Consider the following 17,257-nt stretch of genomic DNA (forward strand, 5'->3'; position numbering starts at 1 on the left):
GACTTTTTTATTTCTTTTTGTGCTTAGCTATAAAATTAGCTTACAAAATCATGCAATTCAGCCTGAATAGTAAACACAAAGTCTCTACAGAACGTTCACTGTTAGAATTCTGCATAATAAAATATAGTTATGTGGATGACCCTGGTAACTTTGACTACAACCTGTCCAGCAGAGGCTTCGAGAAGATCCTCCTCTTCTCAATTAGAAAAGAACAGGGTTGGGGTTTTGCCAGTATTTATTCATCAGCATAGGTGAAATTACATCCCTCTCCCATCTCATTCACCTCCATCAGATGTGTGCTTCACAGCTGACTTAGGCCCATTTAACTGCTGAAGTTATTATGTGTGCACAACATTTTTTTTTAAATAGTGATGTAAAATGCAAAAAAATATGATAATACAACGTTAAGATTGCAAAGTTTAAAAACACAAAAGGCCAGGAAATGCTAAATCATGCTGCCGCCAAGAGCAGCATTAACTGAGCAATATTGCATATGTTGCATTTTCTATTCCTGTTTTGTCTGGTTAACTCTGTAGTTTAATATTACTCTTTATGTCATAAGATAGATAGCAAAACATCTGGAATGTGTAGCATAAAGTTTGTAGTGTTTTTAAAACCACAATACTTGCAATCTTTGCTTTCTAATTATTTTACTTTTCAATCATATTACATTTTGAATAAGGTAGAACCTTACCCGTTTCCAAGTCGCTAACAGCTGTTTGTCAGACATCTGTTCTGGGTAATCAGCAATTGCAAAGACACAGCCCAACAGGAAATATTCTTCTGGAACTAGAATAGTTTGCAGATGAAATAGAAAACTGTAAACTAAAGCAGTTTGGAGGCTACCATTTCAGACCACATTTGTTATATTAAAATTTCCCACTATCAGCTATGGAACAAATGAAATTTGAATTTTTTTTCTTTCTGAAGTCCTGCTTCTCTACAATACAGCTCAAGAAGTGTTTTTTCCCCCCAATGTGAAATGAAAACTAGGTCAACTAAGAATTATATGCTATTCATTTCATATAAACCACCACCAGTCTGATGGAAAAACTTTCCAGCTGATACCAGGATGGGCAGGTGCTGAAACAGGAATCTGGATGTGAATGGTAATAGAATATCAATATCTCTCATGACCCATCTAGTTTCCCCAGCCTTTGGAATATTCTTCCCCAACCTCTCTCTCTTTTAAAATTTCCCTCCCTGCCTCTCAACAATAAAGTTGTGTTTTGCTTTTATATGTACAGTACACACAGACTAACAGAATATATACATTTAGATGGTAGTAGCGAAAAACACAAACCAGAAAATAGAAAGATCTCAATGCTTTCACCTTCCATCGAGTACTGGATAGTCCCTAGTTATTTATGTGTGTATACTATATTTTTGATCAAGAACAAATTTTAACCCAACAAACATTTCATATGATTGGCCATCACTTTCAGGATTATAAATCAATTATTACTAACTCTCTATGGCTGGATCATGTCCAAACAGCTGATGTTGCTGCAGCTGTGGCTGCTGTTGCTGCTGGTGATGTTGTAGTTGCTGGGCTGGCACCTGATGTTGTAGTGGCTGAGATGTTTGAGTCAAATGTTGCGGCGCTTGAGTTTGCATTTGCTGCTGTTGATGTTGCTGATGTAATCGCTGTAAATGCTGCTGCTGCAACTGCTGTTGCTGAATTTGCTGCTGTTGCTGCTGTAGTTGTTGCTGCTGAAGGTTCTGCTGCTGTATTTGCTGTAATTGTTGCTGCTGCAACTGTTGTTGTTGTAACTGATGCAACTGCTGTTGCAAGGCATGCTGCTGTTGGAATTGCAGCTGTTGCTGAGGACGGTGGAGTTGTTGTTGAGGATGTAGCTGTTGCTGTGGAAACTGTAGCTGCTGTGTAAACTGGTGTTGCTGATGAACTTGCTGTTGCTGTTGTGAAAACTGATGAGACTGTTGCTGTGGGAAAGGTTGTTGAGGAATCTGTGGTTGTTGCTGCTGCTGTTGCTGCAACTGCATAAGTTGTTGAGGTTGAAGGTGTAAAAGAGGGTGGTGCTGCTGCTGCTGCTGTGTTTGATGCTGCTGTTGTTGTAATAAATGTGTCTCTGGAGTTAATTTGACTTGGCTAAACAACACAGCGTTTGTATGTCCCTGCTGGCTATGATTTACTTGTTGTTCTAAACTTTTTGTAGGTGCTGAAAGGGATTGCAAGATCTAGAAAACAAAGATTAATATTGTGACCTTTAAGATATAAAAATATAAATAACAAATTTGAAAAATATTTAGCTTTTAAAAAAATGAATGAATATAATATGTCTATGTTTTACATACCTTTCAAAGTAAACAAAATCCTTCATTTATATGTTATTACATCATCACTACAACAGCATTCAAAAATGGAAAGAACATATTTAAAGGAATAATTGCACTATAAATGGCATAGCTAAACTCCAAAGAAAACATGAAAGTGGAAATAACTCCAAAAATCTGTGCAGAAAGTCCCAACTGTCTAAGCTGTTTGGGAAGGAGAATTCAGCACAGGTCACCTTTTTCCCTCCAAAAATCTACATGGCATATGGCAAGATTTTTTGTGTGCATCCCAAAATGGATCATGCAGTAATAGCACAAACACTAGTAGTTGCATTGCAATCAAAGGAAGTTGTGATGTCATGAAACTACCTATTCTGATATATCCTTTACAAAAAAGTCTAAATGTTGCTAAAATATGAGGTTTGGGTTTTTTTTTTTAAATTTAGTCTTTGACTGTTAATGTCAACAGTCAAACTTCTGGGGCTTCATTTTCATTTTTTACTTTGCAGTTCACAATTAAGGAAGATTGTTTCACAGAAGCTCAGATACCGTATATATTTTTGTTTAAAAAAAGGTACTAGATAACAGAAAAACTATGCAAACTGTCAATAATACCAAAATGTGTACTAAAACAGCAGATATTTTTCTAACATTAATAATCAACTTCAAAAAACCACAGAAAGATACTGTAGTCTCCATGAACTACTAATCTACCAATTTCATTAAAGTCTTTCAAAACATGAAGAGGAGAGGAATCTAAAAGTTATTCTGAAACAATCAAAATTGGTTTATTGAGCTACTTCACTACATAAAATCTGAATTTACTGATTAAAAAAAAGAGTTCTTTAGCATCTGAAAAAATCTGATATTGTGTCCAAAAAAAACCAATAAGGAAGGTCAAGAAGCCCACTTTCATTTTTGTTTAATACATTTTCACTTTTGGAGTTTCAGTGATTTCAGTCTTCCCATAGAATAGTACACAGAAATTCCTTCTGTGATGGCACCAGCCATCTTAGTCAATGCAGGATAGTTTATGAGGGCCAGCAACCATCACAGTACCCATGAGCCAAAAGCAAACATCCCTTGTTAAACGAGATGCCACACTACTCAGGGCTGGTACTTTATTTGGTGGCAGGACTGATCAACAGGCTGTGCAGATCTGCCCAAAAGAGACGGTTATGTGGGCCCATCATTTGTAGATTCTGAACATATCAACTGCTAATGACTTAAATTAATGAATTTTATCCTCCCAAGTTCCCGGTTATGTACAAAACCACAATTACCCCATTTTACAGATGGGAAACTGAAACATAGAGGAATTAAGTAATTGTTTCACGGATGCATGGGACGCTTGTGCCTGAATCTAAATCTCTTGAGCCCCAGTTTGGTGTCTTAAGCACAGAACCATCCTTCCTTCTAGAGGCAAATCGTTTTCAGATGTCCTCCTGCACAAAGTCTTTACTACACTAAATTTTACTATAAACACTTTTTAAAAAATCTCTGAGATTGTACAGAATGCAGGGGGAAGAGGGAACAGAAGAATTCTAGTGGAAGGGAAATTAAAAGCATAGCCAGCATTAGATTTTCCCTTTCAAATCAAACAGAAAAACACAGAAAATCTATCTTACACGAGTTCCCCATTAATATCAATGGTAGTCTTTGTATAAGGGCTGCATAACTGGGCACAGTTGTGAAATACGTATAAGCAACATCAGCTAAAATTTGACAGACAGACAAATACACATCTACCCCGATATAATGCGACCCGATATAACATGAATTCGGATATAACATGGTAAAGAGGCGCTCCAGAGGGGTGGGGCTGTGCACTCCAGTGGATCAAAGCAAGTTCAATATAACGTGGTTTCACTTATAACGTGCTAAGATTTTTTGGCTCCCGAGGACGGCGTTCTATCGAGGTAGAGGTGTAGCTTAAAATGAAAGCTTAAGTGAAATTTATATTTGGTTGTTCTACTGCTACAAAAGGAGGGAAAAATATTTTAAAAGTTGCATAGTGTCTTCAAAGGCCAAATGATTAAAAAAACCTGCTTGCACATGTATTGTTGTGTATGCATGTGCAATTGAAAGCCAGGTATTGGCACAGGCAGGAAGCCAAGGAGACACCTAGTAATCTACACACCCATGTGTCTATTTACTCAAGCAATCAACAGTTAAGCGTGCACAAAAACTTGCCCTAAGGTCTAATTTACATTTGCAAATAAAAACAATTGACAATTTAGCATGGTCATTCCATTTTGCATAGGCAATGCTATGTGGTATGCACTGCTCTGCCCACCAATGGAAAGGCTGTCAGTCATCCGAGGCCCCTTCTGATCCCATCTTAAAAGAAGATGAGGTAGGACAGTGTCCTCAACCAGGGGTACCTGTACCCCTGGGGGGACACAGAGGTCTTCCAGGGGGTACGTCAACTCATCTAGATCAGGTTTCAGAGTAGCAGCCGTGTTAGTCTGTATCCACAAAAAGAACAGGAGTACTTGTGGCACCTTAGAGACTAACAAATTTATTTCAGCATAAGTTTTCGTGGGCTACGGCTCACTTCTTCATCCTATGCATCCGAAGAAGTGAGCTGTAGCCCATGAAAGCTTATGCTGAAATAAACTTGTTAGTCTCTAAGGTGCCACAAGTACTCCTCATCTAGATCAGTGTTTCTCAACCTCAGGGGGTTGCAACCCCCCTGAGGGTTGTAGGACAGGTTTAAATGGGTGGCAAGTGCAAGGCTGGCATTAGGGGGTGGCAAGCAGGGCAACTGCCTGTGGCCCCACACCCTAAGCTAAGTTACACGCTTCAGCCCAAGATGGCACAGCTTGGACTTCAGCCCCACGCAGCGGGGTTTGGGCTTCAGGGATACGGTAGTCTGGAAAGACTGAGAACCACTGAGGTAGGATTTATCATACATAAAAAAATTTTACATTTGTTACTCAGTCTCTTCCCATTTGTTTCTCTTATCCACCTATTATGTCATATCTTTTAAACTGTAAGCTCCTTGGGGCAGTGACTGTTACATGGTCTATGTTTGTACAACACTTCGCACCAACGGGTCCTGACCTCATGGAGGCCTCTAGAGACCATAACATAAACATTAAATAAAATATAAGCACACACAGAGAGGATTGCTTTGGAAGGATCTCAGTATGCAAGGAGATCTGTACACTGATTCCTACCTCATCCAAGCACAGAATCCAAAAGCTCTGCAGGACACACAGGAAACAAAGGTCATATTTCAAGATGTGGGGCAAAACTCTCAAAAGTGCCTAAGTGACCCAGAAGCCCTTGTGCCATTTGCAAAATTGACTTAGGCACACGGGACCTTTCAATGTGATTTAGGTTCCTGAGTGTCTCAGTCATTTCTGAATATGGGATGTGTGCTCATGTGTCATTTGGGGTATGTCCACACTGCAAAGCAAGCCCAGGGTTCAAACTCAGGCTCAAGCCTAAGCACACATCTGTCTACAAATAAACTGTGCTAACCCAAAGGTGAGACCTAGGGTTCCAGGACCCCATCGGGGTGGAGGGTTCAAGCCCCATCACTTTGTAGTTTAGATGCAGCTCCACTGGACTTGTACTCCCGAAGACTGCCAAAAATATCCCACAATCCCATAGGCTGACTTTCTTTGTGCTCTGGATAGTCAAGATTGATGGACAGTCAAGTTTTCCCACACTGAACCATGGGCAAAAGGCTAGAGCAGCCACATTTTGGGAGAGAACTAGGAAGTCTGGGATATGGATGATTGGACTCAGTCCTGTATAATGCAGTATAGCCTCTGGAGCCCTAGTTTTGGAATCAAGATTACAAATTAGCATAGACACTCAGGCCCTAGGTTAACAAACCCAGGTCTGCTTACTTGAGTTCTACTAACCCTGGGCTTACACCGAAGTGCAGACATACCCTTAGGCACTTTTGGAAGTTTTACCCATGGTCTAGCTGTTGCACATTCAAGTACAATTATTTGAATAAAATGCACTGTCTAGAAGAGTCAAATAACTTCACCAGCACCCTGCCTTTCCCTACGCCAATTCTTTCAACAGGCATTCACTGAAATCTAGTAGTGTCTTTATTTCAATGCGTGATCACTTATTTCATATTCTTTCTAGAAGAAATAAATTAACCATAACTATTTTACAAAAACTGTGTGGATTGCACTGGAGATAGAATGCATAAGTTAGGACCTTGGCTATACTGCATAGCAATTTAATGTTACTCAGTAGTACTAAACACTGCAAATGCACAATAGATATCAAATTGTAGCTGTCTGAGAGAATCATCGACTTCAAAATTTTCTGAGTATAGAACAGGGCAATTTATTGCACTGAATAAAAGTACTGAAGGACACAAAGTTTGGTTTAATGAATAGGGCAACTAGCTTGAAGACTGTGAATCACTTTGTGCTCCTGCCAACAATGAAAGTGCCTAATATGAATCTTGATATCAAATGCTGGAATTAAATTTTGATTTTTGTAATATCACTATATTCCACCAGTTCACAATTTTTTTCCTTTTGTGAAGCTAAAATACTAATGAATACGTTGACTACTGGGGCAAAATTTAATCTAGCTGTGTCTAATCTCTATGTAGTCTGGGAATATTTACCCCCTTTCTCATATTTTGAGGATTTCAGAAGGAAACAAACTTCTTTAAAATGTTAGCCCAATATTGTAAATTAAAAATCCAACACTTACATGTGCTACATTTGATGGTCTATTAATCTGCTGAATATCAGCACTATTAGTAATGTTTCTTAATGTCCGTACTGCTGGACTCCACGTAGTCATCATTTCTGGTCGTTCAGAGCCTTGGGTACCTTGAACGGAAGCCATTATATTACCTCTGATTTCTGGAGGCAAAATATTGCCTGGTACTGGTGGGACATTGGCACACAAATTAATTAACCCAGAGTCCTTGCCTTGAGGCAACCTGCGCTTTGCTGCAGCTGTCTGTGGGACTTCAGCTGGTGTCCAGTTCAAATTCCTTTCTTGCTTTTCAGGAGAGGAATCTGAGGAATCATCAAACATCAATTCCCCTTTTGTTTTATCAGCACTAATAGGTTTTGGTGAAAAAGCCTGGTCACCCAAAGGCGATCCTTCTCGAGATGATGCTGGGCTTGATAATTTTTCATCAGTACTAGCTTCATTTTGAGAATCTTGTTCTTCATTTTCTGCGTCGTCTTCTTCCTCCTCCTCTCCCTCCTCATATATAATTAGACGGGGATGATAGGATATCTCTTCTTTTTTAGCTTTATCAGATATAGAATCTAGTACCCAATCAGGTGTCACAATTTTAATGCTCTCTCGTTTACAAGCGCATTCATATTTTTCCTGTGGATGAGACATAAGAAAAGACTATAAATAAAATGTATTACATATTCCCTCCCACACATAATTAGACAAGATTTAATTATTTCTAGTGGTATGAATAAAGATTAGCTCTGAATACGATTTCATATACACTTAGCTGACACCATCACTATCAACTTTTATCTTGGTGTCATAGGGCACATGACTACACTGGAATCTGTAAAACAGCAACAACTGAACATTTACAAATTTTACACATTAACAAGACCCAAACTAAGAACCAAGAAAGTAATCAGACAGATTAACTCAAGTAAGGCAACTGCTTTCAAGCAACCAACTTTTACGCTTTCAGATGCAGCCTACTACAACTCCTATAATTATCCATTCACTTATGGATGCAATATAACAACTAAAATGTTATTAGTTTGTTATGCCACTAGCTTTAAAAATATATTGTCAATAACTGTGACAGTGACGTTTTTAAATCAAAGATCATTCTTGCTGAGAAGTGGTGCTAAATTACTCAGGATGAGAACCAAAGGATCCAAACTATTCAGAAGATATACCCATCTGTTGGATGGTAACATCCAGTAACCTCTCTTACCATAGTGAGGCCTATGTTACACTAAAATATTAGATTGACCAAACCATGTCACTGAGGGGTGTGAAAAATCCACACTGAGTGGCACAGTTAAGTCAATCTAACCCCAGTGGAGAGAGAGCTACGTCAACATAGGTGAACTACCTATGCTGATGGGTAGGTGGCACAGGTGGTCCATCTTCTGTTGACCTATGCCCTAAATGGCCTTCTCAAGGATTGAACTCACAAACCACTGAGCTATCCCTCCCCCCTCACTAGTCTGGATTGCACCCCAGAAAGTGATAGGGAGAAATCATATTCCCCTTCCAATGATCTCACAGATGAAAAGCATTGTAAGAGAGCTAAGTATTATAATCACTATTACTAAAGTAAAGAGCCAAAAACATCTTAGAAAATGGACTTGTTTGATTTGTGTTTAAATAGAAACCTGCTCCTACTGGAATTTCATTTTTGACTTCCATTAGTTCCTGTTAGTTTATTTGTATTTCTAAATTGTCTTGCAAACCCAGGTACTATAGTAGAACCTGAAAGTTACAAACACCTCGAGAATGGAGGTTGTTCCTGGCTGGGGAGAGGGGGGGAGAGGGAGAACAGATTCCCCACTTGCCACCTGTGCACTGTCCTCCTCTTCGTCCTCCAATGACTCTTCTTCCTTGCTCCGTGCAATTCCCCTCTTGCAGGTGTCCATGGACAGTGGTGGGGTACTGGTGGCGTTCAGGGCCGGTGCAAGGAAGTTTCACGCCCTAGGCAAAACTTCCACCTTGCGCCTCCCCCCCCCAGCCCTGCAGCAGCCCCCCGCTCTGAAGTGTGCCACCCACCCCCTGGCCTGAGGAGCCCTGCGGTACCTCCCCACCCCAGCTCACTTCTGCTCCGCATCCTCTCCAAGCAGGACTGCGCAGTGGAATCCCTGGGCTGGCGGCTGCCGGCAGCGGCGTGCTGACCCAGGGGACCCCCCTGGGTTGCCAGCGGCGCGCCAGGGCAGCCCAGAGGATTCCGGGGGCCTGGGGTCTTCGGTGGCGGGGGGCCCCCGCTTTGGCAGTAATTCGGCGGCGGCGGGCCCTTTCGCTCTGAGACCCGCTGCCGAAGTGCCCCGGAGACCTGCTGCGGGGCCCCCCCACCACCGAATTGCCGCCGAAGTGGGACCAGCTGCCGAAGTGCAGCCGGGTCTTCAGCGGTAATTCTGTGGTGGAGGGCCCCCGCCGCAGGTCTCCGGAGCACTTTGGCGACGGGTCCCAGAGCGGAAGGGCCCCCCGCTGCCGAATTACCGCCGAAGACTGGGCTGCATGTTGGCAGCGGGTCCCGCTTCAGCGGTAATTCACAGGCAGGGGGTCCTTCCGCCCCGGAGCGGAAGGAACCCCCGCCAGCGAGGACCGGGAGCAGAAGAAGCTCCAGGGGCCCGGGCCCCACGAGAGTTTTCTGGGGCTCCTGGAGCGAGTGAAGGACCCCGCTCCAGGGGCCTCGAAAAACTCTCGTGGGGGCCCCTGCAGGACCTGGGGCAAATTGCCCCTCTTGCCCCCCTCTCTGGGCGGCCCTGCTGGCGCGTTGACCCAGAGGAAGCCCTGGGCGGCCGGCTGCAGCGGCGGCGGCCTGACCGGGAGGACCCCCTGGGCTGCCGGCTGCTGCGGCGGCGCCCTGATCCGGGGGACCCCCTGGGCTGCCGGCAACGGTGCCCTGACCCAGAGGAAGCCCTGGGCTGCCGGCAACGGCGCCCTGACCGGGGGGACCCCTTGGGCTGCCGGCTGCCGCGCCCTGACCCGGGGGACCCCCTGGGCTGCCGCGGCGGTGCCCTGACCCGGGGAACACCCTGGGCTGCCAGCTGCCGCAGCGGCGCCCTGACCCAGGGGACACTCTGGGCTGCCAGCTGCCGCCGGCAGCTCAGACTCCCTCTCTGTCCCAGCAGCAGCGGCTGCTCAACCATTTAAAAAAAATTTGGGGGCGTTTTTTGGCGCCCCCAAATCTCGGCGCCCTAGGCAACCACCTAGTCCGCCTAAATGGTTGCACCGGCCCTGGTGGCATCACTCCTCATAATTGCATGGAGCTCACGGTAGAAGTGGAATGTATGGGGCTGTGACCCAGAGCGCCTGTTTCCCTCCCTGGCTTTTTGGTACACTTGCCTGAGCTCCTCGATTTTTGTATGACACTGCTCTGTGTCCCTGGAGTAGCCTCTTTCCATCATGGCCCTGGAGAGTTTAGCATACATATTTGCGTTCCTTTTTTTGGAATGTAGTTCTGCCATAACAGACTTGTCTCCCCAACATGCGATGAGATCCAGTACCTCCCATTCGGACCATGCTGGAGCTCGTCCGCAAATCCAGGACTGCGTGGTCTCTTGTGATGGTGGACTCTGCATGGTCACCTGTGATGGTGGACTGTGCTGATGGTCACCAAACAGGAAATGAAATTCAAAAGTTCCCGGGGCTTTTCCTGCCCATCTGGCTAGTGCATCGGAGTTGAGAGTGTTGTCCAGAGCGGTCACAAGGGAGCATTCTGGGATAACTCCCGGAGGCCAATAATGTTGAATTGCATCCACAATACCTTTAACCTGGGATTGCAACCACAATACCTTTAACCTCGATGTAAGCGCTACTCCACTTGCCAAGGTGGAGTACAGAAAATGATTTAAAGAGCCCTTTAAATCGAAAAAATTAGTTTGATCATGTGGCCGGAATCATTTTTTTTTTCAAATTAACCCAGCTAATTCCAAAACAACGATGTGACAATATCTGCAAGTGGCGCTGCTATGTGAAAACAAACTAGCAAGTATCTTAAGAACACAGTGAACCTATAAAATAACTAAGCCCACACTGTTAAGAGACCAAATGTGTAATAAAAAAGCCTTTGGACAAATCCATAAGGAGTCTCTAAACTACATCACACTTCCTACCATAGAATTAAGCAACAGCCATCCTATTGTTTGTGGCCAATAAAACTGTTCAAATCAGCAGGACAGTCACACTTGTGCAGGAAGTTGCCATATTCAGATTTAATGCTGCTATTAGTTAGTCTGCTTTATTCTCTGGGGTGTGTAGACTGTCACGATTATACTTATCAATCTTTCTAAAACAAAGATGCTGCAATGGACACACTTTGACCTGTTCCATGGGAGGCTTAAGCAACAGCAGGCTAATTAATGGAATTTAGGCACTCTTTTCCTTTGTGATCATTCTCACTTAAGACTCAAAGTACAAAAAACAAATTAGACACAGAGTACATGATTTTCATTCCAAACCTCATGGGATCTCACTGCGCAAATAACTCTCTCAGGTACAAATAACTCCAGGAGAAATGTAAGTCATTCAGATATTCAAGCACTTAATTTGTACCTCAACTAATAGTGGCCACAAAATTATAACCACAAAATGGATGCCACTTTTCGAAAAATCTAGCACCAAATATTCAATCCATGGTTCTGATTTTGCTGAATTAGTCCTGAGGACTAAGAGGACATAAGATCCTGGGTATTTGAAGGATCCCTAAAAGAAGTACATCGATGAAACTAAAGGAGAGAGACAGACACATTCCTCAAAATGAAATCTGGACACTGAAATAGCTTTCCAAGGAAAGTGGTGGGTACATCCTATTGCTTAAAGCACTTAAATTACATTTTACAATATGCTAATAAGTGTACTATTATATTATCCTCAGCCTCTCAAATCTCCCCTTTCACCAGCAGAAGCCAGAACAGCTCTATCTGGGGGATAGGTCATTTTCAGGTGTACCAGATTTTGCTGGTCATTAGAACATAAGAACGTTAAGACCAGCCATACTGGATCAGACCAAAAGGTCCATCCAGGGCTGGGTCTAGCAATTTCACTGCCCCAAGCACAGCGGCACACCGCGGGGGGCGTTCTGCTGCTCGCCAGTCCCGCGGCTCCGGTGGACCTCCCGCAGGCGTGCCTGTGGATGCTCCACCAGAGCCGCGGGACCAGCGGACCCTCCGCAGGCACGCCTGCGGGAGGCCCACTGGAGCCCCCTGCCGCCCTCCCAGCAACCTGCAGAGCGCCCCCCGCCGTGTGCCGCCCCAGGCACGTGCTTGGCGCGCTGTGGCCTGGAGCTGGCCCTGGGTCTATCTAGCCCAATATCCTGTCTTCTGACAGTGGCTAATGCCAGGTGCTTCAGAGGGAATGAACAGAATAGGCAATCATCAAGTGATCCATCCACAGTCGTCCATTCCTAGCTTCTGGCAAACAGAGGCTAGGAACACCATCACTGCCCATTCAGGCTAATAGCCATAGTTCCTCACCTCAGCAGAATTAGCCTGCCTAATGCACAGCATGTTTGCCGACTGGCACAGACACACATGCCTTAGGCTACAGAAAAGTGCATCAGGCTGGAAGCCAGGACCACAAATTCAAAACTCACCTCTTCTACTCATTTATATTTCTCTCTCTTAGGCCTGTACTCCTACCTTAGTATCAGCCCTCCATGCAATTTACTAAAAGCTGAAAACAGAACTGAAAAGACCACCATCAACTTGAAAAAAATGCCTGAATTTTTGTACTTCTATTGTTACAAAGGGGAAAATGTATTATTGTTTTTTCCAGTTAGCTCTCAAATACACAAAGTAAAAACAATCTGTACACAGTCAATATCACTCTTTCCCCTTTCGGAAAAGTATGAATTACCCACATGCATGTTTGCAGGAGCAGTGCTATAACTAGTTATCTCCTTTTCTTGAAACGCCCTTACAGACTTCATCAAGCAGAAAAACTCCTTATTAATTTCTTTAATTTAAATTTAAAAAAACCTTTTAGGATGTAATATTTAAAAGGCATTCTATCAGAAGCTGGGATTTTTAGTCAATTTAAAAAAAAAAACAAATTGACAATGTCCTTTGAACTATATTTTGAGAAATGCCTTTTCAGCTAATGGTCATCCAGCATTATTTCTGGAAAGCAAAACTCGCATTCACATATAATAAAACCAGGTTGCATGAAGTATTCACAGACATGTGCTCCTATTTTCTTTTCTCATTGGCAAGTATTAGACATCTCATTTTATCTCACCCTATTTAGTCATAATGACTTGTAAATCTTTATTGATATCATGGCTATTGTCAAAGCAAATTACTCCACAGAAGTACTCTATTGTATTATGATAAAGAGGACTCAAGAGTAGTCATCTTATACAGTCTTTTTCCTTCAGTAATTATGTAAAATTAAATAATATGTCTGAAAGTTTAGAGAGAAGATGTAAAGTACGGTGCATATAAATCCACAAAAATGACAGTTAAATAATATGAAATGCTAATGTGTTTTCTCTAACATTATAAATATGCATCGAGCTCAAAACATAAAACATAGTGTTTCTGCCCAAAAAAGCTTATAATTTAGGGCTTCGATCCCGCAACATACAGCACAGCCCACAGGAAGCCCACAAGAAATACCAGTCAGCAGGGAATGTCCTGTGTATGAACAATGATCTGGAGGAAGGCATGGACTGCACCCTCAGGAAGTTTGCAGATGACACTAAACTGGGAGGAGTGGTAGATATGTTGGAGGGTAGGGATAGGATACAGAGGGATTTAGACAAATTAGGGGATTGGGCCAAAAGAAATCTGATGAGGTTCAACAAGGACAAGTGCAGAGTCCTGCACTTAGGACGGAAGAATCCCATTCACTCTTATAGACCAGGGACCGAATGGCTAAGAAGCAGTTCTACAGAAAAGGACTTAGGGGTTACAGTGGATGAGAAGCTGGATATGAGTCAACAGTGTGCCCCTGTTGCCAAGAAGGTTAATGGCATTTTAGGCTGTATAAGTAGGGGCATTGCCAGCAGATTGAGGGACGTGATCGTTCCTCTCTATTCGACACTGGTGAGGCCTCATCTGGAGTACTGTGTCCAGTTTTGGGCCCCACACTACAAGGATATGGAAAAATTGGAAAGAGTCTAGTGGAGGGCAACAAAAATGATTAGGGGGCTGGAGCACATGACTTATGAGGAGAGGCTCAGGGAATTGGGACTGTTTAGTCTGCAGAAGAGAAGAATGAGGGGGGAGTTGATAGCTGCTTTTAACTACCTGAAAGGGGGCTGCAAAGAGGATGGATCTAGACTGTTCTCAGTGGTACCCGACGTCAGAACAAGGAGTAATGGTCTCAAGTTGCAGTAGGGGAGGTTTAGGTTGGATATTAGGAAAGCTTTTTCACTAGGAGGGTGATGAAGCACTGGAATGGGTTACCTAGGGAGGTGGAGGACTCTCCTTCCTTAGAGAGGTTTAAGGTCAGGCTTGACAAAGCCCTGGCTGGGATGATTTAGTTGGGAATTGGTCCTACTTTGAGCAGGGGGTTGGACTAGATGACATCTTCAGGTCCCTTCCAACCCTGATATTCTATGACCAATGGGGAGAGAAGATACTTTCAAATGCGGGGGGGGGGGGGGATGCTCTTTGTTGTTCTCTTTGAGACAAAGAGAGGGACCAAGCAAGTAATCCAGCTCCTACTGAATGAGACATCTAAAATTACAGAAATAGTAAGTAGTAGCAAGGAAATGTATCTTTCGTTTTAGCTTGTGAATTTTCCCTATGCTAAGAGGGAGGCTTAGTCCTGTTTTTTGTAACTTTGAAGTTTTGCCTAGAGGGGTATCCTCTGTGTTTTAAATCTTACTACCCTGTAAAATTACCTTCCATCCTGATTTTACAGAGGTGCTTCTTATTTTTTTTTCTTTATAATAAAGTTCTGTTTTTAAGAATCTGACTGGATTTTTAGTGTCCTAAAAACCCATGGATCTGGTCTGTAATCACCTTGTTTACCTATTTGGTTGGTATATTATTCTCAAGCCTCCCCAGGAAAGGAGGTAAAGAGGCTTGGAGGGATATTTTGGGGAAACAGGAACTCCAAGTGGTCCTTTTCCTGAATCTTTGTCTAACTCACTTGGTGGTGGCTGCAACACTGTCCAAGGTCAAGGAAGAATTTGTACCTTGGGGAAGTTTTTAACCTAAGCTGGTAGAAATAAGCTTAGGGGGTCTTTCATGCGGGTTCCCACATCTGTACCCTAGAGTTCAGAGTGGGGAGGGAACCCTGACACATGTATAAAAGAATTATTTCTCAATCAAAAATTTCCAAACTTGACAAAGATCTACACAAGTTTAAAGTATACATTTTAGACCCTCAATTCAGCACGCCTTCAGACACATGCTTAACTTCACAATTTTTTTATAGACTACTCACATCCATAATGTCAAGCATCTGTTAAAGTACTTGCAGAATCAGTGCCTAAGTTACCAAAGCATATAACAAACACCAAAGACAACCTTGCTGTATCCACTGATAAGATAGCTCGAAATGTTTAAGTAAAATTTTTTGTGGTTTGGGTTTTTATTTTTATTTTTTTTAATATTTAATTATGGTTTGAGAACAAACACATTAGGACTTTTTTTCCCAGAAAAGTAAGTACCTGAAATAAGTACTTATATTGGAACTGCCATAATTAGAGCATTACTAATAGGACACTATAAGACTTGGTTCTGGTGGTTTCTCCATGTGCCATCTCTGGCAAAGCCCTTAGCCTATTATTCAGTTTCCCCACCCATATAAAGGCAGTACCACTTACTTAATCTGAAGGTTAGCTAGGGTTTGTGAAGAGCTCTGAATATTAAAAATTCTGTGTAAATGCTCAGTATTTTTCATCAAAATATGATGCAGTAATTAGTGGGACAAAATAACCCTTCATCTTCCTCCAAGAGGAAAATCCTTTGGGAATTTTGTTATTTAGGGTTGCCTTTTGGATTCTTCTCCCCGAACACATACACCCCTAAAATGTCAACAAAATGGAAGGCACTGCAAATCTTTTTTCAGTGATAGTCTAGTAATAAGATTATAAAGTCAATATGTGGTTTTACAGTATTTCTACTCTAGCCTTGTAATTTTTCTTCAGGAATGCCACTAAGTAATTTTAAAAGACATATACTAATGCACATGCACTACTGACTAGTGCAGGGGTAGGCAACCTATGGCACATGTGCCACCTTCGGCACGTGAGCTGATTTTCAGTGGCACTCACACTGCCTGGGTCCTGGCCACCAGTCCGAAGGGCTCTGCATTTTAATTTAATTTTAAATTAAGCTTCTTAAACATTTTGAAAACCTTATTTACTTTACATACAACAATAGTTTAGTTATATATTACAAACTTATAGAAAGAGACCTTCTAAAAACATTACAATGTATTACTGGCACACGAAACCTTAAATTAGAGTGAATAAATGAAGACTCGGAGTACCACTTCTGAAAGGTTGCCGACCCTGGGACTAGTGTATATGAGTAACCAGGAAGGCAACTGTAAAACCAGTTATTTATCAAATAACTATTTGCTGTCTAAAGTTTTTATGCAGCTACAAATCAGATTAGAAATATATAAACTGAAGCTGAGATACCTTTTGAATTAATCAAACTCAAAGCTTTAGGGAAAATAAATATAAGACAATCAGCTGCAATGCATTAACATGATCAGTTCAGCTGTTCAAATCCAGCAAGCAATTTGAGACTCTAAAGAACTTCAGGAATGGTGAAAATTGTTTGGTTATTCTGAAGCAAATGAGAACACCACCAGGAAAGATTGTACATGTAATAAACTCTTACCCCCTTTGGCTCAGGCACAATCAAATGAGTACACTTATTATTGAGGCTCAGCTGGCAATCCCCTCCATAAAAAGTAATCAAAGCCCACAGCACACTTCGGTCTTCAGATGAAATCTAATAGGAAGTTAAAAATAAACCTTTTAGATGTATGCAACAACACTTCTTTTGCTTGAAGAGCATTATTATAGCTTGTAAAATACCGTTTAGCAATTTGACTAATGTTCTACTTTGCACCATTTTTAAATAAAGCATTAGTATGAAAGTTTACAAAAAAACACCTAAGGACAATTCCTTAACCCATACACTGAGAAGAAACTTTAGAGATGTTCTTCACTTTTGCTAACCTGAAAATAAGGTGGGGGGAGGGAGCAAGTAACAACTATAGAACTAAATGCCAATATCAAGTTTTGTAGATTCATTCAAGACAGCCTGTTTATTTAGCTTCAACCATTACCTTACAAAACTGGCTACTC

At 42.2% G+C, this 17,257-nt stretch overlaps 1 protein-coding gene across 1 annotated transcript in view; it reads right to left on the minus strand.

Annotated features, from left to right (window-relative positions):
* The window catches only part of PAXIP1 (PAX interacting protein 1), a 96,797-nt gene that overhangs the window by 58,832 nt on the left and 20,708 nt on the right, over positions 1-17,257 (minus strand). Inside the window, exons 5-8 of the mRNA XM_050940405.1 lie at positions 16,785-16,898; positions 6,994-7,629; positions 1,470-2,199; positions 695-789 (exon numbers count right to left, since the gene is read on the minus strand). Coding sequence (XP_050796362.1) covers positions 695-789; positions 1,470-2,199; positions 6,994-7,629; positions 16,785-16,898 — 1,575 coding nt within the window. The remainder of the gene's footprint in view (positions 1-694; positions 790-1,469; positions 2,200-6,993; positions 7,630-16,784; positions 16,899-17,257) is intronic.

This window comes from Gopherus flavomarginatus, chromosome 2, assembly GCF_025201925.1.
Source record: "Gopherus flavomarginatus isolate rGopFla2 chromosome 2, rGopFla2.mat.asm, whole genome shotgun sequence".
NCBI classification, from domain to species: Eukaryota; Metazoa; Chordata; order Testudines; family Testudinidae; genus Gopherus; species Gopherus flavomarginatus.